At 42.9% G+C, this 26483-nt stretch overlaps 1 protein-coding gene across 4 annotated transcripts; it reads left to right on the plus strand.

The window, feature by feature from the left end:
* The first annotated feature begins 195 nt into the window (after nucleotides 1-195).
* Nucleotides 196-25749, plus strand: trip12 (thyroid hormone receptor interactor 12). 4 transcript variants are annotated; one of them, XM_075473642.1, is made up of 42 exons: nucleotides 196-304; nucleotides 3341-3487; nucleotides 3854-3979; nucleotides 4176-4963; nucleotides 7415-7520; nucleotides 8908-9044; nucleotides 9263-9346; nucleotides 9465-9560; nucleotides 9646-9797; nucleotides 9980-10015; nucleotides 10117-10212; nucleotides 10304-10396; nucleotides 10484-10645; nucleotides 11514-11582; nucleotides 11732-11897; nucleotides 12198-12315; nucleotides 12509-12665; nucleotides 14630-14783; nucleotides 15133-15361; nucleotides 15498-15616; nucleotides 15995-16202; nucleotides 16505-16605; nucleotides 18532-18706; nucleotides 18786-18927; nucleotides 19169-19360; nucleotides 19586-19737; nucleotides 19829-19986; nucleotides 20096-20169; nucleotides 20278-20477; nucleotides 20738-20865; nucleotides 21122-21273; nucleotides 21398-21540; nucleotides 21637-21793; nucleotides 21936-22034; nucleotides 22122-22236; nucleotides 22556-22710; nucleotides 22886-23050; nucleotides 23176-23340; nucleotides 23448-23561; nucleotides 23768-23862; nucleotides 24005-24108; nucleotides 24198-25749. In XM_075473642.1, the coding sequence occupies exons 2-42, from the start codon at nucleotides 3390-3392 to the stop codon at nucleotides 24392-24394; spliced, it is 6177 nt and encodes a 2058-aa protein (XP_075329757.1). In that variant the 5' UTR covers nucleotides 196-304; nucleotides 3341-3389; the 3' UTR covers nucleotides 24395-25749. The 4 variants fall into 4 exon arrangements, with proteins under 4 accessions (XP_075329757.1, XP_075329758.1, XP_075329759.1 ...); XM_075473643.1 differs by lacking the exon at nucleotides 196-304 and adding an exon at nucleotides 629-1312; XM_075473646.1 differs by lacking the exons at nucleotides 196-304; nucleotides 3341-3487; nucleotides 3854-3979; nucleotides 4176-4963 and adding exons at nucleotides 6554-6653; nucleotides 6870-6900.
* Nucleotides 25750-26483: the final 734 nt, after the last annotated feature.

Raw genomic sequence — 26483 nt, forward strand, 5'->3', positions numbered from 1 at the left:
TAATACTGTTACAAGCTAATGTTACAAGTGCTGCAGGGATTGTCTTTGTACACATGCCGCCAAATACCCATTTCTTGCTAATACTCTATGGGTATTCAAATCATTACAGACCAATACGCTCAGTGCACGAAGCAGCTAGGTTGAAAAAAAAATAAATCAGAAGCAAGTAGTTCCTGAGCGGATGAATCACGCGGATGTATATTGCAGTTGTAGGCCGCTCAGCTGATGTGAACCTCGCAGGTTGGGAGAGAGAAAAGAGGAGCTGGTGCACTGTCTGTTACAACTACAACACAGGAACAAATAGGTAACAACATTATATGAAAGGATGAAATTTTCACTGACATCTCCGCCATCAGTCTTTTCTACGTTTGAGGTCATTCAGTATCGATTTATATCGGTAGTAGTGTGATTCAGTGTTGCGAAAATATCTCGAATCCCGTTCCTGCTTTCCTGTTTTTTTGTGTGTCTAAAATGTATCAGAGGCCATTTCTTTTCGCTACTCAGCGTCAACGTGCTAACAGCTAGCACGAAGACCTAATGTTGATAAGGTTTGACGAATTTAATCCCGAACAGATAAATTTTGAGTGGTGACTTCTATATAATAGAAATCTAATTACTTTCCTGTCTAGCTGGCAAAGCACTAGCCAGTGTCAACAAGACTAGCTAATATTGATTAGCCTGCATGCCAAGGTTAGCTGCTATAACGCTCTTGTTTGATTTAACGTCGCTAAACGTAACCCGTGTGACTGCCCTGCAGTAACCAATTCGATATAGATCAGGTTTGGAGTTTGTTAGTCGGACAACCAGCTTTAATTGGCAACAACCACTCGCTTATATAGCTAAGTGCCAAGTGTTTATTTTTCTCAGCTTCTCGCAAGCGAACGGTCATTGAAGAGGCTTTTGCTATATTACTCTGCTAAGCTAGTATTAGCTTGCTAATAATTAACTTGGCTCGATGCTTGATACTAGCAGTTTAAGATGGTTGGCTTAATTTTGGCCTCTTTACCCAACTCTAAACAAGAACCATGTGCTTTGTTGACACGTTGTTTGTCAGACAACTGGATTCTACCTGGCTAACATTAGCTTAAACCTGAACAGTGGTGCAATGAAAGGGAGCCATTAGCATTAAGTCAGCTTAGAAAACATCGATGGTCCTTAAATTTTGAGAACGTTGGTTAGCTGTGCTAATGTACACAAGAGAACCTTTGATAGTGTTGCTAAGAAAGTGTTATTGTGTCTGTATCGATACCCGTCGACTTGATGTCGTGTATTTTTTTTTGGATTTTGATCTCCCCATCAAACGTAAAAGAAGGTGAGCTCATCTATGTGCGTAACATGTCCCTTTTTGTTTTCTTAAAACTTGTCAGCCATCGTAATGTGTCATGTCAGCTCGGATACCAGTTCAGCTAGCGTTGGTTCACTTGTAGCCCGATAGCTTTATTACATCAAACCGCTTTCGAAAGACGGTCCAGCCGATGCTGCCATTTTCAGTGAGAAGCTAATCTCAAGTAAATGTGAGAATTATTTGCCTGTCACGGGCCATTTTTGCAATGTCCTGGAAAAAATACGATAATTTGTACCACGAACAGTTTACAAACGAGCTAGTTGCCAAATGTGGCAGTTGGAAAAGTGCCTAAATACGTTGACACACCGGTACGCCAACTACGCAGTTCAATGTAACCACTGCTACATTAGCCAACGTAACTTTAACTGTTCCCAGGTATGGATAACTGTACTTAGTGTTTTTTTGTCGCCATGATATACAATGTATAAAGACTATAATGTTCGCTTTGGGGGATTTGACATGTTCTTTAAAAAAAAAACGGCATATATATGCGGCTGAGCTACTGTCAAATGTATGAGGCAGGCTAGGATATGAGTAGCTAAACATGCTAACGTTAGTCGGTGTTGGTAGACAACTACGTCAGAAATACAGGCCTGTAAATCATGGGTACAAAAACTGGACGCTGTCGTGTTTGCTTAGTTGTGCTGTAATGGAAACCTTGAAGGGCTAGCCTTAAATGCCGTCGATCATTTGATGTACTTAACCAAATACAGGATAGGGGAGTGGGGCACCAGTTGTCAGAATGGTCGAATAACAAAGACGAGGATGCACTGTCAGTGCAGGCCTAACATGGCCCTTTGAGATTGGCAAGTGTGGCGTATTTTTATGATTCATATCAGTAATATCACTGCTCATATTCATTCTTAGGGGATCATTTAGTGTTTCCTTTTTTATATGGCTAAAGGTATTGATGTAGTGATTGGGGTTTCTTAAGTTTTTCAAGGAATAAAATAATCCAACTGTATGCACTCACTCCATATCAGTCACTCCTCATCAGTACCATTATGTCATTGAGACTGACTTAGAAATTACACTTCCTTACATGTTGCAACGATTTTCTTTAACATTTTAACTAAGATGGTCATTGTACCCCCTGGCAACCAGCCCGTCTAGATCAGTTCTCTAAATATAATTCAATGTTAAGGACATTTAAAATAATATCAACTACTTCTGATGTTGAAGTTTGACACAAAGATAATTATGTTTTTTTTTTTTTGTTTGTTTGTTTTTCTGTAGTTTCTAGGACTTTAATGCTAACTTTAAAACAAATAAAAAAACATTGGCCATGACCTTGATTATTGATACTCACAGGGAATCTTGGGCTGTGGTTATATTGTGTTCATAGAATTATATTCTCGCCATTTTTAAAATCAGAAATATGTAAAGTGCCTTTAGGTAAGTAGAATTCATGCTGTAAGTTTTATGGTTTCAGAAAACTCTGAACTCATAATAAATTATGGCATAACTGCAAAGTTGCCATGTCATATATTTTCATGGACAATTAGAGCGAAGTATAAAGGTATTTTTTTGGGGAGGGACTGGGTTATCGTCAAACTGTATAAATCTTGATGCTCCCACTGTTGGGAGACGACCCGCTGACTGAGGAAACCGCGGGGGCGCTGGAATATCTGGAGTTATTTAGAGGAAGGTGATCAGTTAACCCTTTGATCAGTGCAATCTTGATTAGCCGTAGTTAATAAAAATCATTTTAAGTTTTACTTCACTGATCTTGATTGCATTAACTGTGGGTTTTGTGGTTACTGGCATGAGGCTTCTATCAGCACATACACATCCTTGTGTCAACAGTGGGATTGGTGAGTTGTTTCCTGATTGGAGCTTTTGTGCATCTTGATGGACGAGCTTGAGGAAAGTAAGAGGGTCGTAGAGATCTTGTGCTTGAATCTGATTGAAGCGGCAACTTTTCTTTGTTTGTTTTTGTGCTATCATTATCTTTTGTCAGTATTATCATGTTTTTTGTTTGTTTTTTCATTTCAGTGAATGGTAGTGTCTAGAAAGGGTATGTCCCTTCAGGAGAGAGGTGCCAATGTCCAACCGGCCTAATTCCAATCCAGGGGGGTCACTGCGCCGTTCACAGAGGAACACTGCTGCGGCCCAGCCACAAGACCATACAGTAGCTGGAAGGTGAGTCTACCAGCACATTTAGAATATATGTAAAATATCAGTACATTACATTCAGCAATGCTATTTTGGTTTTCCTAAAGGATCAACCGCTGAACCTTATGTCTAATTGAGATGAGTTTGCACTTAGGTCGTCACTGTGGGCAGATAACTTGGATTTCAGTGTTGAATGGTTATATTGGCCTTACTCTAAGAAAAAGCTTATTTTGCTTGCTTAGGCAGATGTGATTAAATGTGTTTTTCATGCTACTCCAGAAGTGTTATTGATAAGAGGATTTGCAGTGATTAGGGGATTGATCAGATTTATTTCATGTGGCTTCATAACAGAAACCCACACTGTTCCTTGCTCTTTAATGTCCAACCTCACAGGTTGCAGTCAGAGCAGGTAAAACATAAAGCAAATTCCCCACCTGAAAGTAGAAGACCTAATTCTAAGGCTCCCAAAGCCACAGCCAGCTCAGCCACTGGCCAGTCCAGAGGGCACAGCTCAACAAGGTACCCCTATTTTCTCCTTGGTGCTCAGAGTATGTGTATGTGTATGTCTTTAGGTTTCCATCACTGTCATGTGTGTTGTACTACTTTGGATTATGTTCTAAATCTGAATAAGTGCAGTTAAATTGTAATTAAGCACTTTTCCATTTTAATGACTTTCCTAAGATGATAATTTATTGTTCCCTTTGCTCCCAAACAGAAGCGGTCTTACACTGTCCGTGGCTTCGTTTGTATTTCAAGACGACCCCGAGGCTGCCGGAACATCTGAACAAGAGCGACCAGGCCACCAGTCAAAGAGCGAGGGCACCCGAGGACTCAAACGAAGCGAAGCTCCTGACCAAATTAGTGTCCTTGGACCAACCCCTGCCAAGAAGCCCAAGTCACTCCCCCCTACCAGAGACAATACCTCAGAGACCAAGAAAGGCCCAGCTAAGTCCAAGAAGAGACCAGTAGCCTCCGAATCACCTGCATCATCAGGTCGAGGTCAGAACAAGAAGAGTGTGGCCGCTGGGGCCTCCCAAATCCAGAAACGGAAAAAATCAGACTCTGTCCCCGGCCTAAGTAGCTCCGCTGGGTCCCTCCCCAATTGCACCGAGGGCAGAACTGCAAAACCCACCAAGCTGGCGTCTAAATCAGCCGCCTCAGCCAAAGCTGGGTGTAGCAACGTGACGGACTCCTCCTCTTCTGCCTCCTCCTCCTCTTCTTCCTCCACCACAGGCACCAACAGCACTGCAACACAGGGCGCTCGAGTCAAACAGGGAAAAGATCAGACCAAGGCACGTCGCTCTCGGTCAGCATCAAGCCCTTCTCCACGTCGTAGTACGCGTGACAAGGAGCAGGCTAAAACTGCCAGCTCTTCAAAATTTGAGTGGGCAGCACGCTTCAACCCCAAAGTAAACCTGCCAAAACCCAAATTGCCCTTGCCCGGATCCTCCAAAACTGAGACCTCCAAACCTGGGCCATCAGGACTACAAGCTAAACTAGCAAGTGAGTTGTATAACCTGTATATGGGTCGTATATATTCTGGCAGAAATACTTGTAATCCATCTTTTTGTTTTAAAAAAAAAAAAAACATTTCCACCTTGTTTACTTTTACTTCAGAAACATTTGTATTGCAGTAGTTCATACATCTACTGATAAAACGAGTAGGTGCTTTAACAGTGCTATGTCTGGTGCTGTGATGAAAGTTATATCTCTGGGATTGATGTCACAGGACTTGATCCATCAGCATCATGACATTAGTTACAAACCTCAGTCTAAACTGTTGGAAACTAATGTAGCCGCACATGTAAACCAGAGATAAACCACACAGAACCTCACGACTAATATAAGAAAACTAAATACGCTCGCATGTGGAATTTCACAAACCTTTATCCAGATATTTTTGCAACTTGCATATGTTTGTATATCACGTATAAGTGCAGTTGACAAATGTTGAACACACTGCACATAAGAAGGCATGTGTGTGTGTCTCGACTAGTGTATCTGGTTCGTATGTAGTGAGTGTGCATTTTACTGAGCTAGTGAGCTGGCTCAGATTTCAGAGGTCTGAAACAGGAGAAGGGCTAAATGCAATCAGCTGTGTGATTGTAGGATGTCAGAATACAGCGTTTATGGTGGCATTTATTATTGACTTGTGACTTCACCATTAACTCAAGAACTAAACTCTGGAGTGACTTGAAAGCAGAACAACAAATTGCATCATGATAAAGGGGCGGTGGGTCTTTTTCTTTTTTTCCCTTCATGTCATGAGATGTTGCGGCAGCATCTTGATCTCATCAGGCTGACTAGGTTATTGCGTTGGCATTGTATTCAGTGCGAGTTTGTGCGGTTGCTGTTTTTCAGTGTCCGTGGCTAAAGCCAGTGTGATTCAGGGTTTTTGAGCACGCTGTCGGTATCACTAGTCAAAACTTGTGAATATCATTCTCTGATTTAAAATGTTTTGTTTTGACTAGAGAAATGCTTTTATGATCTTTCTGGTGGGAACCCACGTAAGGTTGACAGTGTTTCTGAACTCCAACATACTGTATCTTTCACACTAAAATCAGACAGAAACGGCAGTCTGACTCAGCTCCAAGATTTGCCTCCATTGATATCAGACCCTGTAACATACCAGTCTGGCAAGTTCTCTATTGATACTTGCCACTAAAGCCGGGTCACGCCCTGGGCTTTTAGTACTCTCCCAAAAATCTTTGTATACAACTTAAAAAAAAAAAAGAAAAGAAAATGGCTTTCAAAGTAATACAGCCTCCCTGCTACCTCAAACATCACTTTAGAGAAAGTAACACCCGATGAGCTACTCTTTGGCCCACGACTGTTAGAATATCAAGAGCTCTAGGCACTAGTTGAAGCAGAAATTAGGTGGATATGGTGAAGTGAGTGGATGCTGCTGAGGTTAGTGTGGGCTCTGGCTTTTCTAGGTGGGTGAAAGCATAGTAACTTTAGTCTGCTCTGTGTCATGGACTCCGGCCCAAATGGAGAGACAACCCCCACCCGCCCACCCCTTAGTTGGTTTTCACGTGTTGGCCCACCAGCTGACTGACGAGGGGCATGTCTGAGGGTAGGGAAGGATCAACAGTTTGCTTCTCTCAGAGGGAAAGAACTTCATCCCTCTTGGTAAAACTTAATCTTTGAGCTTTTACCTTTCCTCATATTTTTGATACAATCTTCTCTAATGGTGAGTAGCCTCGCACAAGGCCATCATATTCGACACTGTGTTACTTTTCATTGCAAAAGGCCGTTTTGATTTTGTTCCTCTTCGACCGTTCCTGCAGGCTATGCAGTTGAACAGAAATTGATTGTTTGGAGCTGCTTAGTTCTGATTCTTTGGGAAACGTTTGGTGGAAATTTGCTGAAATGTTTGATGTGTTTTTTTAATTTTATTATTCTGTAGCTAATGGGATACAACGACAAGGTCAAATGAGGTCCAAAAATAATTCTTCTTTTTATGTTTGATTCACTTGGTCTTGATTTAATTTTTTTTTTTTTTGTGTGTGTGTTTATTTTTGTACTTCAGAATTATGAGTCACAGATCTAGCATGAAGGTTGTCCTGTCATAGGGCCGTGGTCGTGTTACTATTAATATCCTTTTTGGCTGGTAGTTCACGGCTCTAAACGGACAGCCACCAGACTTTTGCTGTATTGAAAAGTAATACCAAGCAATGCTCAGCATCAGTCTTTACTCTAACAAACTACACTGACTCAAATTTGTCTCAAACGCATAAGCAGACACTTCACACGGAGCAATGCTTTGCATGTGGCCACAGCCAAAGCCTACTGTGTTTCTCTGCTGTGTGTATTGTTTCATTGCAGATATGTAGTGAATGCTGAGTGGGGGTCTGTTTTTAGCAATAAAACCCATTTATATATTAAAAATACAATAAAAAATGCTTCTTATCACACAGCTCATGTGAGTGTCTGCTGGTTTATTCAAATTAGGTTTGAGGAAGTCCACCAAGAAGCGAAGCGAGTCTCCCCCAGCAGAGCTCCCCAGTTCTCGGCGGATCACACGCCAGAAGACCACGGGCTCCTGTGCCAGCACCAGGTAAAAATGGCAGCGTTGACTCTGTTCATTAATTTGGAGGAGATACGGACATCGGTTAGGATCAGCCAAATGCCAGAAATGCCTCCTTTTTTTTAAATTTTTTTTTTTATTTCTCATTCAGCACATAAAATGGTCGTTGTTGAACTAAAACTACAATTTTGAAATAACGTTTGCTACCACAAAGTTGGAATTCTAGAGCCCGGTTCATTGGCATCGGTGTTTTCAAAACTTTAAACGGCAGCAGGGAGCCTCAGCACTATTTATTAATTAGTTTTTTTTTTAACCACTTTATAAGTCATTTTTCTCGTGTGCAAACTGGAACTTGTTGTTACTTTTAGTCATCCGGAGGCAACACTTTCCAAAGCACCAGAAAAAACCCCATCGACACAACATTGAAGGAACAGCACTGTCTCGTTTCATTAAGGTGTTCCATAACATTTCCCGTGTGTTGTTTAGATCATCCTCCAGATTTATGTCCACGATCAAACAAGTGAAGAAAGGACAACTGATATAGAAGTTGTTACATTTATCTCTCTTTGGGCTTTCTGTTGTTTACTGCTAAGGCCCCTTATACACCAAATAGGCTATTGGGCCGATCCTGGTCGTGATGAATGTCTGTGTCGAACTCACCTGACATCTCTTTTTTAGCCACTTCAACCTAAATCATCAGCGCTGCGTCGTGAGAGAGCTCACTCTGATTGGCTGTTGAGCATAATGAATAAAGAGCGCGTCAGCAGTGACGGCAGAAAGCAAACGGACATTGTTCTTATTTGTAGTCTTCATTTTTGCCAAAACGAGAAGCACTTTATCAACAGTGAACTATGTTTCTGGCGGCAGTGCTGCGTTGACTGGCTGAAATTGCACTGTGTTGATTAAACATGTTGTTTAAACACATGATGTTGGGTGTATCATGCAGTATAATACACACCAGCTATTGGAACGTCAGTTTGGGTGCGCAACACTGTGTTCGAGGGTGAAAACGGCGAGCAAGAACAAAGCATTGGGCCAAAGAGGCCTAAGTGAGTCTGATTCTGAAATGGGAAGGCTTCGAGTGTCCTGATCATTGTGAGTTACAGTAGAACGTTTGACCTGAATGGAGAAAGACCTCAAGTACATCTGAGATTGCATAAGATTACATGTTACTTTTATCTAGCATATTAAATGAAAACATCTTTGATGTTGGACACATTTTAGACCACTTTAGACAGCCTGTAGCTGCTGATAGAGGTATGATATGCTGAGAAGAATGTGAAGAGGTCGTAATGCCCCTCAGTTTTGAATCGCCACCTTCTTTTGTATGAAAATGATCCAGAGATTGCAACCACCACCCCCCTCCCTCCGAAAACTGTCTCTCATTTTTTTAAATTTCTCTGCGCTCCTGTAACAGTCGGCGGGGCTCAGGCCTGGGCAAGCGCGGGGCAGCCGACGCTCGCCGACAGGAGAAAATGGCCGACTCTGACAACAACCAAGATGGTGCCAACTCATCAGCTGCTCGGACTGATGAGGCATCACAAGGAGCTTCAGGTAACTTGCACAGAATATGTTGTGATAATCCAGCACATATGCAAACACACAATTGGTTTAGGAGTTACGATTAAGAAACCACCAGCAATTCACTTGGGTATTCAAAGACTTATCAGTATTGTGAACTTGATGGACAGGTTTTTTTTTTTTTTTTTTTTTGTTGGTTTTTTTCCATTATCCTTTTGGTAATTTGCCTCTTGTATTGTTTCTCTGTTCAGCATCAAGCTCAGTTGCTGGAGCAGTGGGCATGACCACCTCTGGAGAGAGTGAGTCTGATGATTCTGAAATGGGAAGGCTTCAAGGTTTGTTCAAACATAGTCTCAGATTTTTTTTTTCCTTTTTAATGTGAAGTAAAACTAGTTATTTAAGTGTAAGCAAATGTTTTTGCTCCCTAAACCTTTCCATTTGTGTTCTTTGTAGCTCTACTGGAGGCCAGAGGTCTCCCCCCTCACCTTTTTGGGCCCCTGGGCCCCCGTATGTCACAACTGTTTCACAGGACCATAGGCAGTGGAGCCAGTGAGTCCAGTCATCCCACAATTGGCAGCGTTTCTTGTTGAGCCGTTGGCATCTTTCTGAATAAAAATCCCTTTTCTGTTTTCAGGTTCCAAAGCCCAGCAGCTCCTGCAGGGCCTTCAGGCCACAGGCGACGAGTCTCAACAGCTCCAAGCTGCAATTGAGATGTGCCAGCTGCTGGTGATGGGTAACGAGGAAACACTTGGTGGATTTCCTGTTAAGAGTGTGGTGCCTGCTTTGGTAAGCCTTATTCACTTTGGCCAGTCACCGTTCCAAGTTATACAGACAGTGAATCGGGTCTATTTTCTGTATTTTTCTTCTGGGCCTCGCCAACACGTTAATTTTCTGAGCAGAGGCCTTTCACATAGTTTTGTGTTATGTGATACTTGATTTCTAACAAATGTGTCCAACTTTTCCCACAGATTACACTGTTACAAATGGAGCATAACTTTGAAATAGTGAGTCCAAATCTTTTTAATTGCTATAAAGTTTTCTCATCATTATTTTATTTCTTTCGTATTCCAACTGATATGATGCATTCCTTGCTCTGTGCACACAGATGAATCATGCCTCCCGTGCACTCACGTACATGATGGAGGCCCTCCCTCGATCTTCTGCTGTGGTTGTCGATGCTATTCCTGTCTTCCTGGAGAAGGTAAGACGCCATAATCTTTACTGTCTCTTGTTATTTCACCATGGTTTTCCTTTTAACATGCCGATGGTTTGCGCCACCTTCTCGTCTGCAGCTTCAGGTGATCCAGTTCATTGACGTAGCGGAGCAGGCCCTGACCGCCTTGGAGATGTTGTCAAGGCGACACAGCAAAGCCATTTTGCAGGCTGTAAGTGCCGCACACTCGTTCACCTTGCCTTTCCATTGTCCTCTCTCATCTGTGCGCCCCTTCACACTGCCGTGTCATCCCTCACAGGGTGGGCTTGCTGACTGCCTCGTCTACCTGGAATTCTTTAGCATCAATGCTCAGAGGAACGCCTTGGCCATTGCAGCAAACTGCTGCCAGAGCATTACTCCAGACGAGTTCCACTTTGTTGCTGATTCTCTTCCACTGTTGACTCAGAGACTCACACACCAGGTATACACCCCCCCCCCCACCACCACCACCACACACACACACACGTCATACAGTAGTTGTGTTTGTGTTCTTCGTGGAGCAAGTTTCATATTCCACAAATTAAACTAATAGTAAATGCAAAAGGGAAAAATGAGGGGTTAAAAAGTGTATTTCACATCACCAGGGCTGACCAAAAACAGGGTGGTGGAACCACTGAGCAGCTTTTTATGCATTTAGGTCAGATAGGAGAAAGCTCTTTGTTAGAGCTCGTTACACGTGACGGCTCCTCTCATCAGCACCCTCTTGTTGTGGTACCAGACAGTTGCATAAGTGTAAGCTAATCAAAAGCAATTAATGTTAACTTCTATCCATGAATCACCTGTGAGTCTCTTGTGGGAATTTGGAAGGGCTTTTTCAGAGTCCAACAACACAAAAATGGCAGCTTGTTGTCTGTGAAAGAAAAGCAGAGGTCTGCTTTAGGCTGAAGGTCAATTATCTCTCTGTACTTTGTAGATGAGGTTTCGAACTCAAAAGTCATGCTACAGAATTGTGGAAAAACAGGATTTACACGAACAACGTTCTGGCATTTATTACTCATCCTCCTGAAGTGGGGGGGGGGACCCGACCTATTTTATTCACTTATTTATTTCTTAATCTAAACTTGGCTCAGTTTGTAGCAGTTGCTGAGTGCTTTATGTTACAGCTGCATCGCTGCAACTACTGGAGCACCGCTGTAGAAAAGAAAAAGTGTGGCACTAAAATGTGTATTTCAGTATTTCACTCTAGGAATCTTTGTGCTGCAACTCGAATGCATCAGTCCTTGAATTGATGTTAACCAGTATCTCAGCCACATATTTCACTGACCCTCACTGTTGTTGCACCTTTTCAGGATAAAAAGTCAGTCGAAAGCACTTGTCTCTGTTTCGCCAGACTGGTGGACAACTTTCAACATGAAGAAGTTTGTACCTCCTTTTTTATTTTTAACATTTAACAATATATGTGTGCTATGTCAGTTGATTGTGGTTTGCCATTGATACCTTATTACCCCCATTTTCCATCAAGCTGCCCAGCTGATATGCACGTGTGTGTCTGTATTTGAATCCACAGAACCTGCTGCAGGAGGTGGCTTCACGAGACCTGTTGACCAACATTCAGCAGCTGCTGGTTGTGACCCCTCCTGTTCTCAGCTCGGGGATGTTCATCATGGTCGTGCGCATGTTTTCGCTGATGTGCTCTAACTGCCCATGCCTGGCAGTCCAGCTTATGAAACAGAGTGAGTAGCTCGCACCTCAGTAGGTTACTTCATGGGGTGTTACTAATTGAGCGTACAGTAAGAAGTTTTTTAGATGTTTCCTTTCTTATTTTGTTCTCATTATACAGTATTTTATTGCCAATAAAGTTTATTTCAAAATAACTGCAACATCCATCAGTTGTGAACAAATGCATGCGTCGTAGCTTCAAAGCTATTTGGTTTTGAGCAGACCCATCAGCGCCTATGTGATTGACTGCATGTTTGATTGGCCTACTGTCACTTCAAGCCGTAATGTCTTTTGTGATATTTCCTCCCAAACAGATATAGCAGAAACTCTGCGTTTTCTCTTGTGTGGAGCATCTAATGGCAGCTGCCAGGAGCAGATTGAACTGGTACCCCGGAGCCCCCAGGAGCTTTATGAACTGACTTCCCTCATATGGTAACGTTAATATGTTATGATCTAACTTCTCCATATAACCATATTTCCTTAAATAAAAACTGTGATTCTATTAAAAGCCTGGCCTTTTATAGTGACCGGTGTGTAGTCGACAAAAACAAATGGAAGCCGGCTTAAGTAAAATTCTGTGGCTTTTTTTTACCATTCTTCCTTTTTTTTTTTTTTATTCTTGCAGTGAGCTGATGCCCTGCCTGCCCAGAGAGGGCATCTTTGCTGTGGATTTAATGCTAAAGAAGGGCAGTGCCCAGACAACAGAGGGAGCAATCTGGCAGTGGAGGGATGACCGAGGCCTCTGGCATCCCTACAACCGCATCGACAGCCGCATTATTGAGGTAGACATTTCTTTCACCAGTGCATGTTGAACCCCATAAAGCGCTTTTTTAAATTGGAGCTAAAATTATTCAAATGCATTCTGGTTGGTCATTCTCAACTTCTCCAGGTCAAAGTCTGTTTTAAAACAAACGTCATAGACATTCATGTCAACTGCACTGTGCTTTGAGTACATGACTGTTGGTCAAAGTGCAACTTAATAGGTGGTTTTAGTAGCCATCAACAAGCCTCTGAAAGAGTTCTGGTTGGCCCGTGTACATGTGTGTACGTTTGAACATGCGCATCCTGTAGTCAGACAGAGAGGTGACGAACCTAGGTCCGTCAGATAAACAGTGGATGTAGCCGCAGGTGATAAGATGAAAAGAACGATTGACAACTTTTTCGTTAAGGCCTGATACGTCCGAAAATAACCACAACCAATGCTCTGACACGGAGCCATCAACCTCCCACGTCATGTCCTGCCCTGGTCCGGAGCTAGCATCAGATAATGAGCCACATACGATCGACTCAGAGCCAGAACCAACTGAAATTTAAAAGGGGTAAAGCGTATACATTTCTAAAAAAGTGGCTTGAGCAGTTTCCCTGGCTAAGATGCAGTAAAGCCGATAATATAATGCACTGCATTTACTGTAAAGTGTGGCAATAGTGCATTTGTGACTGGTTCTAACACATTTCAAATTGAAACGCTGAAAAAAGCACAACGCATCTATGAAACATTACCTGCTCAGTGTCCCCTGTCCCCGCTGCTTTTCAGCTGCAGGCAGCAGCAAACAGAGATGATAATCAAGTTTAACGTTGCCTACCACATTGCAAAAGTTCCCTTCACTAAGTTCAAGTCCGAAATAATTCTTCAGAAGAAAAATGGCTTGAACATAAACCCGACGTACAGCAATGATGTTACGTGCGTGCAATTTATAGGAGTCATCGCAGATACATTGAAAAAAAAAAGACGTCTGTGCTAATTACGAACAGTGAGTACATGGCGTCACTGTGTACGGCCGTATCTTGAGGAGAGGTAGACCGGTGAATATACTGATATATATATTTAACCCAACTACAGGAGTTGGCCATCCGAGGGGCATGTGACTGCAAAGGACGATAGTCCATAAGACATTGAGCCATGAGATGTTCAGTTTGAAGCCCTTAAAACACTTACTTTAATTTAGATTTTCTTTTTATTTAATTTATCTTGAGATGTTTTAAGTTTAAATTTCAGGCCAGTGAAGCACTTTAAGCACCAACACTTTTTCAGTAAGTAGTTAGTAAGTTAAGTTCAGTAAGTTTGTAGAATTGTGCTTCAAATAAAGAACTTTATTTTGACCAGATTGCTAGTTAATCGTTTGCAAGTCAATATTGCCTATATGGACAGCGATTTTTTTTTTTTTTTTTTTTTTTTTTTTTTTTTTTTTTTTTTTTTTTAAATAAACAAATAAAAAAAAGTGAACCTGTAAAACTGCGGTGTTAAATGCAATGCGTTTGAAAATTTGGGTGCACCTAACTTTTGTGCTGGTGCACCTAAGAAAAAAAGTTGGGCGCACCAGTGCAAAAAGAGCCCTGAATCAAGCAATGTACAAACAATCTTGAGCTCTGCTGAGTTAATCCAATGTGACGTACGCATATTTTTAAACCTGTATATATGTCTACCTGGTGTTTTCAGAAAACCCACATTAAAACTCAGTCTTCTGTTTTTGCTTCCCTTCATAACAATCCACCGTAGAGTGATGAGTAGAAATAAATCATTTTTAGTGCCCCCCCACCCCCCCACCCCCCACCGGTGCTGCAGTGTCCTGACCCGTCACCCTGGGGATGGATGATTGATTTATGCATTTAAAATGTTATGTTACTTAGCAACATTTGGGGTGTTTACGGTGTCAGCATCAGCTAATGTTTACACATACAATAATGTGCAGCTTATCTGAACGTGATACTGACAATGGGTGTGTTTTGTGATTATCTGGCCTCGCAGACGGCCCACCAGAATGGGGAGGATGAGATCAGTTTGTCAACCCTGGGCCGTGTGTACACAATTGACTTCAACTCTATGCAGCAGATAAATGAAGACACAGGAACAGCGCGCGGGATCCAGAGGAAGCCCAACCCTCTCGCCAACCCTAATACAGGTAATGCAGTCCTTTCGTTAATCGATTTTTGTGTTGATGTGACTTTGTATGATTTTTCTATTACAATAATAATCTATTTATCAAGCTCATTAAAAGCAAAATCCCTCAAAATATAAGAAGAGCAATTCATTTTCAAATTTTACCGTCGGGTGAAGACTAGCAGCTTTTTTTTGAGACAAGGCAGTCTGCTCCTTCTGAAAGAAGCTTCTTAAACTGACTTCTCCATTTGTGTACATGTCTACACGCGCTGTATAAAGACACGCCGTTTTTTTTAAGTGGTTACTGAACTGAAACCGATTTTTAGAGCATTTGAACAAACAAAGCTGACCTTCTCAACATCTGTTTTCAGGGAGTCACCAAGAGGTTCGTCGAGAAGACGCACGAGCCCAGTTGATGAAAGAGGACCCTGAGCTGGCAAAGTGCTTCATAAAAACACTGTTTGGGGTCTTGTATGAGGTGTACAGCTCATCAGCTGGCCCCGCTGTCCGACACAAGTGCCTTCGAGCCATCCTCAGGATCATATACTTTGCCGATGCAGAGCTGCTGAAGGATGTGCTCAGGAATCATGCTGTGTCCAGGTAATAACGCCAGGGCTGCTTTAACTGTACCAATGAAAGGGGCTGATGATGTCTTTGTATTTCAAAGAAACAAATTGATTCCTGGTAACGGTGTTTGAGTTGAAAGTAAATTGTGTTTGTATCTTCATCTCAACAGTCACATTGCCTCCATGCTATCCAGCCAGGACCTGAAGATTGTAGTGGGATCGCTGCAGATGGCTGAGATCCTCATGCAGAAGCTGCCTGATGTCTTCAGTGTCTATTTCAGAAGAGAAGGTAGAGAGGGATCCCATGGAAGCTCTTACCGCGCCTGTTGTGCTCACCCGAGCAGATGACCTACAATTTTGAACGAATAGTGTTGACCTAAGCATCCTGAAAGAGACAAAGTTGCTCTGAAGATAGCGTATTATACGGCTGACATAATCCTTATCTTTCTGGCTTAATGTATCCCTTTATCTCCAATTTGTCAACACTTTTTAAGGTTAATCCTAAATTAAGATTCAAATGTCTATCACAGAAACTTCAACTCCCCAAACTGTTGTTGCGGTGGCTGCATTTTATGTTTAACTACAGTCCTGATTCAGATCCAAGATGCTTGTGCCAAACTGAAATGGAGTTCTGCTTTTTAAGGCTTCTCTCTCACTTCTCTTCAAGGTGTCATGCACCAGGTGAAAAACCTTGCAGAGTCTGAGAGCTTTCTCGTCACCAGTCCCCCGAAGGCTTGCCCCAGTGGCACTGCCAGTCTCTGCACTACGACCATCAGCACTGCATCCACCACATCCGCTAATAATGCAACTCCTGACCTGGGCTCACCCAGCTTCCAGCACAGCATGGACGACTCACTGGACCTCAGCCCACAGGGGTGAGTTTGAGGGAATGTGTGGCTTTGGTTTGGCTGTTAATAGATGTGTTTTTAAAAAGGCATTTCAAGCACAGACGCATATTTAGTGATGCTCAAACACAACTTGCTGCACCCTGTGTTGAATCGCCTAAAACCAGTTGTAGATGGATTTATGGACAGTTGGCTTAAACAAATTGATTGGAAACTGAAAATCTTAACGTACATTATTAACTCTGTGTTTTGTATGCTGTGATTGTTGATTAAAGTATGTATGTGGTTTAGTCGTATTTACTATAAGTTTCATTTTCCTTTCCCCCACCAAGGCGATTAAGTGATGTGCTGAAGAGGAAACGACTTCCAAAAAGAGGACCGAGAAGGCCAAAATACTCTCCCCCGAGAGATGATGATAAAGTAGACAATCAGGGTAAGCGTTGTTGTCCTATGCTCCAATTTTTAAGGTACTTTATTATTAGTTGTTGTTTTTTTTTTTTTCATAAATTGAACCCTTACTGTTGAGCAGTATAACTATAACTAAGTAACTAGCTGCAGGTTTAATTGTTGATGATTGATAAGTGGTCATGACTAGAGTATGGCAACCCGACCGAAGCCCGACGGGCCCGGTCGGAACCCGACGGGCCGGGCCGGACTCGGACAAAAAATTAGAATGTCTTGTCGGACTCGGGTCGGGCTCGAAAGCAAGCAGACATCGTGAAAATTATAAACAGCCAGAGGACAGGTGTTCATTGCAAACGTCAGTTTTTGTGATAAACATAAATAATTGAATATGCATAAATGAAAATGTTGGTAGGCTATTCGTGCCTCATGCCGTGCAGCATGCATCTGTGTGCATCTGTGGTCTGTGCATGCTCGGTGCGCACGCACGCATATCGAACATTCGAACAACTTTACATTAAACACGTGCGATCAGTGCAGCCGAGCTCAGTTGGCTGGAAGTGATATGGAGGACATTAAAAGAAAAATAGCTTCTGGAGAACTGAAAGTCATGGAAAATGAGAGGGGGAAATCCACTGTGTGCAAACGCTTTAAGCCATAATGGATTATGGTGGATAATGGTGCGCTGTCACCAATGTGTATTTACTGATTAGGGTGCACCGTCTTGCGTTGGTCACTGTCTCGGGCTTCCGGCGGGCTCGGACACAAATATTTTAATTAATCTCGGGCTCGGGTCGGATTTGAGAACTTTTCTGTCGGTTGAGGGCCGGGCTCGGCAGGGCTCCAGACTAACGTTTTACACTGGTTGCACTGGTGCGCCTAACTTTTTTTCTTAGGTGCACCAGCACAAAAGTTAGGTGCACCAAAATTTTCAACCGCACTGCATTTAACACCGCAGTTTTACAGGTTCACTTTATTTATTTATTTTAAAATCGCTGTCCATATATGTCTATTAACTAGCAATCTGGTCAAAATAAAGTTCTTTATTTGAAGCACAATTCTACAAACTTACTGAACTTAACTTACTAACTACTTACTGAAAAAGTGTTGGTGCTTAAAGTGCTTCACTGGCCTGAAATTTAAACTTAAAACATCTCAAGATAAATGAAATAAAAAGAAAATCTAAATTAAAATTGCAAGTGTTTTAAGGGCTTCAAACTGAACATCTCATGGCTCAATGTCTTATGGACTATCGTCCATTGCAGTCACATGCCCCTCGGATGGCCAACTCCTGTAGTTGGGTTAAATATATATATATCAGTATATTCACCGGTCTACCTCTCCTCAAGATACGGCCGAACACACTGACACATTCCTGAACGATCAGGTGCTTTCAGCTGCTGCCTGCCGCTGAAAGGCAGCGGGGAGAGAGGACACTGAGCAGGTAATGTGTTTCATAGATGCGTTGTGCTTTTTCAGCGTTTCAATTCGAAATGTGTTAGAACCAGTCATAAATGCACTATTGCCACACTTTACAGTAAATGCAGTTCATTATATTATCAGCTTTACTGCATCTTAGCCAGGGAAACTGCTCAAGCCACTTTTTTAGAAATGTATACACTTTACCCCTTTTAATTTCAGTTGGTTCTGGCTCGGAGTCGATCGTTTGTGGCTCATTATCTAATGCTAGCTGCAGATGCTAGACTTTTTTTTTTTTTTTTTTTTTTTTTTTTCCCCTCGAACGGGTGGTTGCACCGGTGCACCCTGAGATTTTTTTTTTAGGCGCGCTATTGAGAAAATAGGGCGCATGTGCGACCAAATTGGTCGCACTCTGGAGCCCTGGGGCTCGGACAGAAAAATCCGGCCCGAGCCAGGCTCTAGTCATGACCTGAAGTGGAACTCTGTGGTTTTAGTTACACGGTGAATCAATAAACGCCTTCCTTTTTCTTCTTTGCAGCCAAGAGTCCTACCAGTACTCAGTCACCCAAATCATCGTTCTTGGCCAGTCTCAATCCCAAGACTTGGGGGAAACTGGGTGCCCAGACCAACAATGCCAACTCGGAGCCCTCGCGCACACCTGGAGTGAGCGGCCTGACAAGGCCACCTCCTAAGGACTCGGTTTCAAATAACAGGTGTGTTGATGGTAGTCGATGAAGTTTGCTACTGAATAATGTATCGACTATTTTGTCAATGCCTGATTTCCTTTTGTAGAGACAAGATAAAAGCCTGGATCAAAGAACAGGCGAGCAAATTTGTGGAGCGTTACTTCAACTCTGAGAACGTGGATGGCAGCAACCCTGCACTGAATGTACTCCAGAGACTTTGCACAGCTACTGAGCAGCTCAACCTCCAGGTAAAACATTTACTCCCAAGTGAAAACGCGAGATTATCGATTAGAAATTGAGCTTGAAGGACATGTGTCGCTGTTTGTGTTGAGGAGCTTCTGAATTGCAGCTTCTGAATTGCAACCCTTTTACCAGAAGGCTCAGACTCCTACAAAGGCTAACATGTGTTGATCTCATGTGTTCAGTAAGTGTATTGAAAAGCAGTGCGCACCGTGACTTGAGATGTTTTTCTGATGATGTGTTTCCCAGCTGGACGGTGGCTTGGAGTGCCTGGTTGAGATCTCCAGTATTGTATCAGAATCTGACGTGTCGTCTTTTGAGATCCAGCACAGTGGGCTGGTGAAGCAGCTCCTGGTCTACCTTACCTCCAACTCGGATCGAGACTTGTTGAGTCGCGACGTGCGGCTCAAGAGGTTCCTCCATGTGTTCTCCGGCTGTCCGGTGAGAGACGACCACTTGAGCATTGCCGTGAAAATGTTTAGCTTGCCAAAAGTCTAAAAGTGTTTGTCTGTTGTGTTCAATGACCTGTGTCCTCTCCTAAATCTGTGTTTTGCATAGTCTCTCAAGAAAGTGGAGGTTGTACATGCACGTTGGAGGGTTCGTGACCTACGTTACTTTACTTTTGTATTGTCCTCGTTATTTTATCCCGCTCTCTGTGGTTCACAGGTTCCTGGAATGGACCCCGTAGGTCGTCTGGAACCTATAGAAAACGCACCTTACCTGGCTCTGGTGCACAAGATGAACAGCTGTCTCAGCCAAATGGAGCAGTTTCCTGTCAAGGTGCACGACTTCCCCAGTGGCAACGGCAACGGCAGCAGGTCTGTTGTAGGACATAAACGCGTTCGGTCGTACCACTTGAAGTGCCGTTGCTGGGCATACATTTTTAATCAGATTGATTTCTCTCTGCAGGGGATCCCAGGCGCTGAAGTTCTTCAACACACATCAGCTCAAGTGTCAACTGCAGAGACACCCAGATTGCACTAATGTTAAACAGTGGAAAGGAGGCCCGGTGAAGATTGACCCGCTGGCTCTGGTGCAAGCAATTGAGAGATATCTTGTGGTCAGAGGTGAGGGACTTTGGAGAGTTTATAGACTTCCCCCGTGGTCCCTTCAAAGTGGAAGTGCGTAGCTTTGAATGTTCGTGCATATCTTTACCAGCCATTGTTTTCTCTGTAGGATACGGTCGAATCAGAGAAGAAGACGAGGACAGTGACGATGACGGTTCAGACGATGAAATAGACGAATCACTGGTATTTGAATGCGTGCATGTCACACAAAGCTTCTCTTTCGTTTATAAACCATCTCTGTGAATTTGCTGTAAATATCGTTGTAACACATTTAACTCTGTGGCCACACAGGCGGCACAGTTCCTGAACTCTGGCAGTGTTCGTCACAGACTACAGTTCTACATCGGTGACCACCTATTACCATACAACATGACCGTATACCAGGCTGTACGACAGTACAGTCTTCAGGCAGAAGAAGAAAGGGAGTCGACAGATGATGAGGCAAATCCACTTGGACGAGCTGGAATCTGGACCAAAACGCACACGATATGGTAGAAATACTCTCAAACATTGATGTGACAGCTAAGTTAAATCACTTCAGTTTAATCTTACAAGCAGCACTGACCCCATTCGGAGCATCTTCAGCCTCTAGGTCCTGAGTCCACAGCAGTTGTTTGTTTCATAGGGGCAAACAGTGGTCTAAAGTGGTGTCGATTTTATTAAAATGATTTTTTTTGCATTTTAAAATGGTTACAATGTGGCTCTTAAAGTGTGAAAATGGTTCAAATGGCTCCGTCTCGTCTCTTGGCAGGTATAAGCCCGTGAGAGAAGATGAGGATGGTAGCAAAGACACTGTGGGTGGAAAGAGGGGCCGAGCACAGACTGCTCCCACCAAAACTTCACCTCGCAACGCCAAGAAGCAGGATGAGCTGTGGCACGGTGAGAATCTTTAAGTTTTACACTGAACCAACTTAACTGTGAGACGTTACTGCTGCGGGTCACTTTCTGCTGCATCTGCCTCTGTTTTTAACCTGTTTGCCTGAAGAAAATGTTACATTCACTGTTGAATTCCTCTTCCTCCTTCTTATGAGGTTTAAAGATATGGATAAATTGAATGATGAAGAGGGTGACGGTTTTTCTATGCATGTGAGCAGTGTAGGAGTCGGTTCCCTTAAAGTCGTCTCTTTTTTTCAAGATGGTGTATGTCCCAGTGTCATCAATCCCATAGAGACATACCTCACTTCAGAGCCTCCAGAGACCATAACCTTTGATGACCCCTCTTTAGAGGTCATCCTGCTGCTGAGGGTCTTCCAGTCCATCAGTAGATACTGGTTCTACTTGCATGATGTAAGTCTCCTTCTTTCATCACGGGATCGGATGAAGGCAGAGATTTTGCGTTGTTTTTTTTTTTTTCCTTTTTCTGTCCATGTTGCTCTGATTTCAGTTAAAAGTCATTCACCCTTGTTTGTAGAATGCTGCGTGTAAGGAAATTATTCCGACGAACGAGTTTATCAACAGTAAACTGACTGCCAAAGCCAATCGTCAGCTACAAGACCCGCTGGTCATCATGACAGGAAACATACCTACCTGGCTCATTGAGCTTGGAAAGACCTGGTAAGGGTTTGGTGATGCTGTTCTTTCTCTGATCTGTGAAGGCGGATAAAAACAGGATTGTTTTAAGTTGAATTTGTTCCCTCTCCACCTCTACAGCCCCTTCTTCTTCCCCTTCGACACCCGGCAGATGTTATTCTACGTAACTGCCTTTGATCGTGACAGAGCCATGCAGCGTTTACTGGACACCAACCCTGAGATCAACCAGTCAGACTCTCAGGACAGCAGAGTCGCACCACGTCTTGACAGAAAAAAGGTGCCATTTTCTTTTCTTTTTTTAATTGTTTCATTATATACATGTAACATCTAATGGAATGCACTAAAAAAATTAACCTGCCCGAGAGCTCAGCGGTGTGGTTTTCATCAGTCGCGTAATTCCCCTCCCTCGTCTTCTCCAGAGGACGATAAACCGCGATGAGCTCCTAAAACAGGCCGAGTCTGTAATGCAGGACCTTGGAAGCTCCAGGGCGATGCTGGAGATCCAGTACGAGAATGAGGTGCGTCTTCAGCTTCTACCTGTACACTGAAACCGATCAACTGTCCCGCGTTCACGTGGAGGAGATTCAAGATGTTTTTCCTTTCAGGTCGGCACCGGTCTCGGCCCCACTCAGGAGTTCTACGCTCTGGTATCTCAGGAGCTTCAGAGAGCCGATCTTGGTCTTTGGAGAGGCGAAGAGGTTACTCTGGCCAATCCAAAAGGTGCCCCCCACCCCCCATGTCCTTTTACTCTGAACCAACATGGGTTCAGTATGATTTAACATTTCATTACTGACCCAGTTGCAGTGGCATTAATTAATCAAGGATTTTTGGTCACTGATTTAAAATGAATAGATAAATGAATTCCTTAACAGTAAAATGTGCATTTTAGAGATGATGGTTTCATGATTTGAGTTATTGAAATTCCTCTGAATGTTACTGTTAGTGCAGGGAAAATAACTGCTTATAAATCACTGAACTATAATTATAATTAGACTTCCTGTTCCCTCTCATGACACCCTCTTCTGTCATTGCTCAACAGGAAACCAAGAGGGAACCAAGTACATGTTCAGCACTAGAGGACTGTTTGCTGTTCCCTTCGGCAGGACAACCAAACCAGCACATATAGCCAAAATCAAAATGAAGTTCCGTTTCTTAGGAAAACTAATGGCCAAGGCCATTATGGACTTTAGACTGGTAACGGCTTCCATTTTCTACTTTTTTTTGTCAACATACACATTTTTCAGTTAACATGTTTACTTCCAAAAGATTGTTTATTTTTAGTATGCGTGTGCCACTTTTTTTTTTCACCTACCACTGAATGTGGTGCACACTGATCCCTTTTCCCTTTTCCTTCTGCTCCTTTTCCTAGCTGGATCTGCCCCTGGGGCTTCCATTTTATAAGTGGATGCTACGGCATGAGATGTCGATAAGCTCGCACGACTTGGTGAACATCGATCCTGGCGTGGCTAAGTCCATCCAGCACCTGGAGGATATTATCCGCCAGAAGAAGAGGCTGGAACAGGACCGATCACAGGTGACGCACGGCGCGGAGGATTTGTTTCGTGCATCGGTACCATTGCTGTTTGCTGAAAGCGTTTACTTCTCGCTGTGTTCACGGGCCTTGTTGACCTGAGTTTTGTCCTGTTTTGGTCTCATCAGACCAGGGAGACCTTGCAGCAGGGGCTCGAGAGCCTGAACATGAACGGCTGTTCAGTGGAGGACCTGGGTTTGGACTTCACTCTGCCAGGATTCCCAAACATTGAGCTGAAAAAGGGTGGCAAAGACGTCCCAGTCACCATCTACAACCTGGAGGAGTACCTCAGGGTGCGTGATGCGTTGGTCTTCTTGTAATTTTTGTAATTTGTCTCGCTGTTATTTTTGTTCTTTTCATTAAATGGTCTCCGTCACTTTAACCCTTTTTCTCCCTGTAGTTGGTCGTGTACTGGACTTTAAATGAAGGAGTGTCAAGACAATTTGAGTCATTTAGGGAAGGGTTTGAGTCCGTCTTCCCTTTGCATCACCTGCAGTATTTCTACCCAGACGAGGTAAGAGACTGTCCTGTATTTTCCTGCCCTTCTGTTGAACCCGTCTGCACTCTTTGGTGGCTTATTTTAGTCTGTGTTAATTCCTCGTGTTGTGATTCCTAAGGAATTAGCAGTTTTGCACGTAGTAAAAACAAAACCTCTGTTCTTCATCAGTTTTCACCCAGTTTTCTCTTTTTTTTTCTTCTTCTTCTTGTTGCTCACTGTAGCTTGACCAGTTGCTGTGTGGCAGTAAATCAGAGACGTGGGACGTCAAGACGCTGATGGAGTGTTGTCGACCAGACCACGGATACACGCACGACAGGTGAGACCAAACTGCGGCACACTTCGTACAACAGAACTCCATCCGGTTCCCAACTTGTTCCTATCGAACCTATTATTACACCTCTTCAATGAGATCTTGATGTCTGACGTTTCGTTTCTTTTCAATCGCACGTTTTTGGCAGCCGTGCCGTTCGGTTCCTGTTCGAGGTGTTGAGCAGCTTCGACGCCGAGCAGCAGAGACTTTTCCTGCAGTTTGTCACAGGAAGCCCAAGACTGCCTGTCGGAGGTGATTGTTGAAAAGCTTTCAGTGCATTAGCCGCGCGCGATCGCCCCCCGTAGGTTAGCTTCTAACTCATCTGTGGTTTTGTCCGTTAGGTTTCCGGAGCCTGAATCCCCCTCTGACAATTGTGAGGAAGACATTCGAGTCGACCGAGAACCCGGACGACTTCCTCCCTTCGGTCATGACCTGTGTCAACTACCTGAAGCTGCCTGATTACTCCAGCATAGAGATCATGCGAGAGAAACTGTTGATTGCAGCTCGTGAGGGCCAGCAGTCTTTCCACCTTTCCTGATCTCGCCACATCTCACATTTAAATGCCTTCTTCAGCGACTGATGAAATCATGACTTCCTTAGTTTTTTTGTAATCACATACATTAAGGCTATGTGTACAGCCTTCTTGTTAGGAACAGCAGCTTGCAGAAAAAGTAAGACTTTAAATATATATTTGCTGCCCCGGTCTCTCAAAAAAAAAGAAAGAAAGATGGAAAGGCGTTCCATGACTCAGAACTTAAAATATAAAAAAATAAAAAAAAGAGAGAGAGTAAAACTTATATCAGTAGTTGAGTAATGTTAAAAAGATGAAAACATCTGGGTGACATTTTAAATTGCATTGCTATGTGATATTTAAAAAAAAAAAAGAGAAAAAAAAAAGGGATGTCTCCTCTGCAGAGTGGCTGACAACTTACTGCGTGTCGGGGAGGAAGGGGAAGGGAGGGGGGGTCCATTGAGCAAGCTAGGTTTACTTTAGCTCCAAAGATCATTTGTACAGACAAATTTGCAGACTTTGCTCATTCTACACATTTGATAGAATAGCTCTTTGTTTTCATGTCTCCCCCTCGGTTCGTCACTTGGCATTTTGTTCTGTATTATATTATATTGGCCCCAGTTTGTGTGTTGCGATTTGGTTCAGCTTCCTCCCCCTTTTTGTGTGTCTTTGCTTCCAGTTGTGAAAAGGAGAGTTGCAGTTGGTTGAATGCGGGTAGTGATGAGCTCATATTATCTTTTTTTTTTTTTTCCTTCTACTTCTTATTTTTTCTTACCCCACTCTACCCAAGTTGAAATAGTATTCTGGCCTCCTTTATAGAGCTTCAGCTCAGACGAAGAGTTGTAACCGATGTGTTGATCAGGTAAATTTGTTTTGCTCTTGTTTTGATAGAGTTTAGCGTCTTTCTGTTTTGGCCCTACTGGATGTGTGGGGTTATCTTGGTAGACCAAGCTCTGAGCAACCCTCAACACATAATGTAGCTGGGCACAAAAAAAAAAAAAAAAAATTTTGGCTGGTCTCATTTTATCGTTTAATGGCCAGAGGCAGAAGCATTTCAAGTTCATTTATGGAATAAAGTATATATGCAGTTTCACACCCTGTTTGAGGTGCGAATGTCTGCTTTACTTTCTTTTTTTTTAATTTTCTATATTGTCTTTATTTCTTGCTGTAGTTGATTTATTTTCTTTTTTTTTTTCTTTGCACTGCTGGCTTGGAACAAACCGTGGTGTGCACCTGCAGTCTGTGGCCAGGGGAGGGCGCCACTGTATGCTTTCCTGGCCCAATCGTTCATGTGCTGGTTTCTAAGATCTGCAATAATTTACTGCATCAGGTTCATGTTTTTACCTGAACATAAATAAAGTAACTGTTTGACTCATATTCAATGATAGTTGGTTTTATTCCCCCTCATCCCTCTTTGGTTTCCTACATTCCAGCAGGTTTGTTTAGACTTTTCCCAAAGTGTCTTCTCAAAGCTGGTCGTTATTCGGCAACACGTGCATTCCTCTGGTTCCTCCTCTCTACGCTGGGCAGGTTTAAGTCAGCTGTACTAAATACTAGCAATACTAAACTTTAATAATTTGGGGTTGTGTAGATCAGCTTTTTCTTTTATGAAAGAGATGTTTCTATGGGAGTGCGGATTGTGAACGTTTTTATAAACCAAGAGGGAAAAACCACTTTCAGAGAGACGAACTCTGTTCCCACTTCAAAGATTCTACCAACATGTCATGATGCTGTTCCTACAAAACAAATGTGCCTGCCGATGAAGAACTTTGCATGTTAGGGTGTGTGTCCCAACCCTAAACCGATTCCATTTGAGTCATCATCTGTTTAATTCCCCTCATACTGTATTGTTGCCACTGTTGCATCTTCTCTGGCTGTTTCAGACTGAATGCTACAGTTAGTTGGCTTGTAATGTGCAGACTGCCACTTTAATGTTCTTTCTCCACGACAAGCCGCTGTTGTGTAACTGGCTTTGACCCAAAACTAAAAAAAAAGACTGGGATTTGGAAGAAAGTGCCGAGCTTCCTCCAATTAGAGGTTTCCACTGCGACGGATGCTTGAACTCTTTTCTTTTATTTGACAGTCGAAAATGAGAAGAACCTGAATCCTCGTTTCA

This window comes from Odontesthes bonariensis, chromosome 9, assembly GCF_027942865.1.
Source record: "Odontesthes bonariensis isolate fOdoBon6 chromosome 9, fOdoBon6.hap1, whole genome shotgun sequence".
Taxonomy (NCBI): Eukaryota; Metazoa; Chordata; class Actinopteri; order Atheriniformes; family Atherinopsidae; genus Odontesthes; species Odontesthes bonariensis.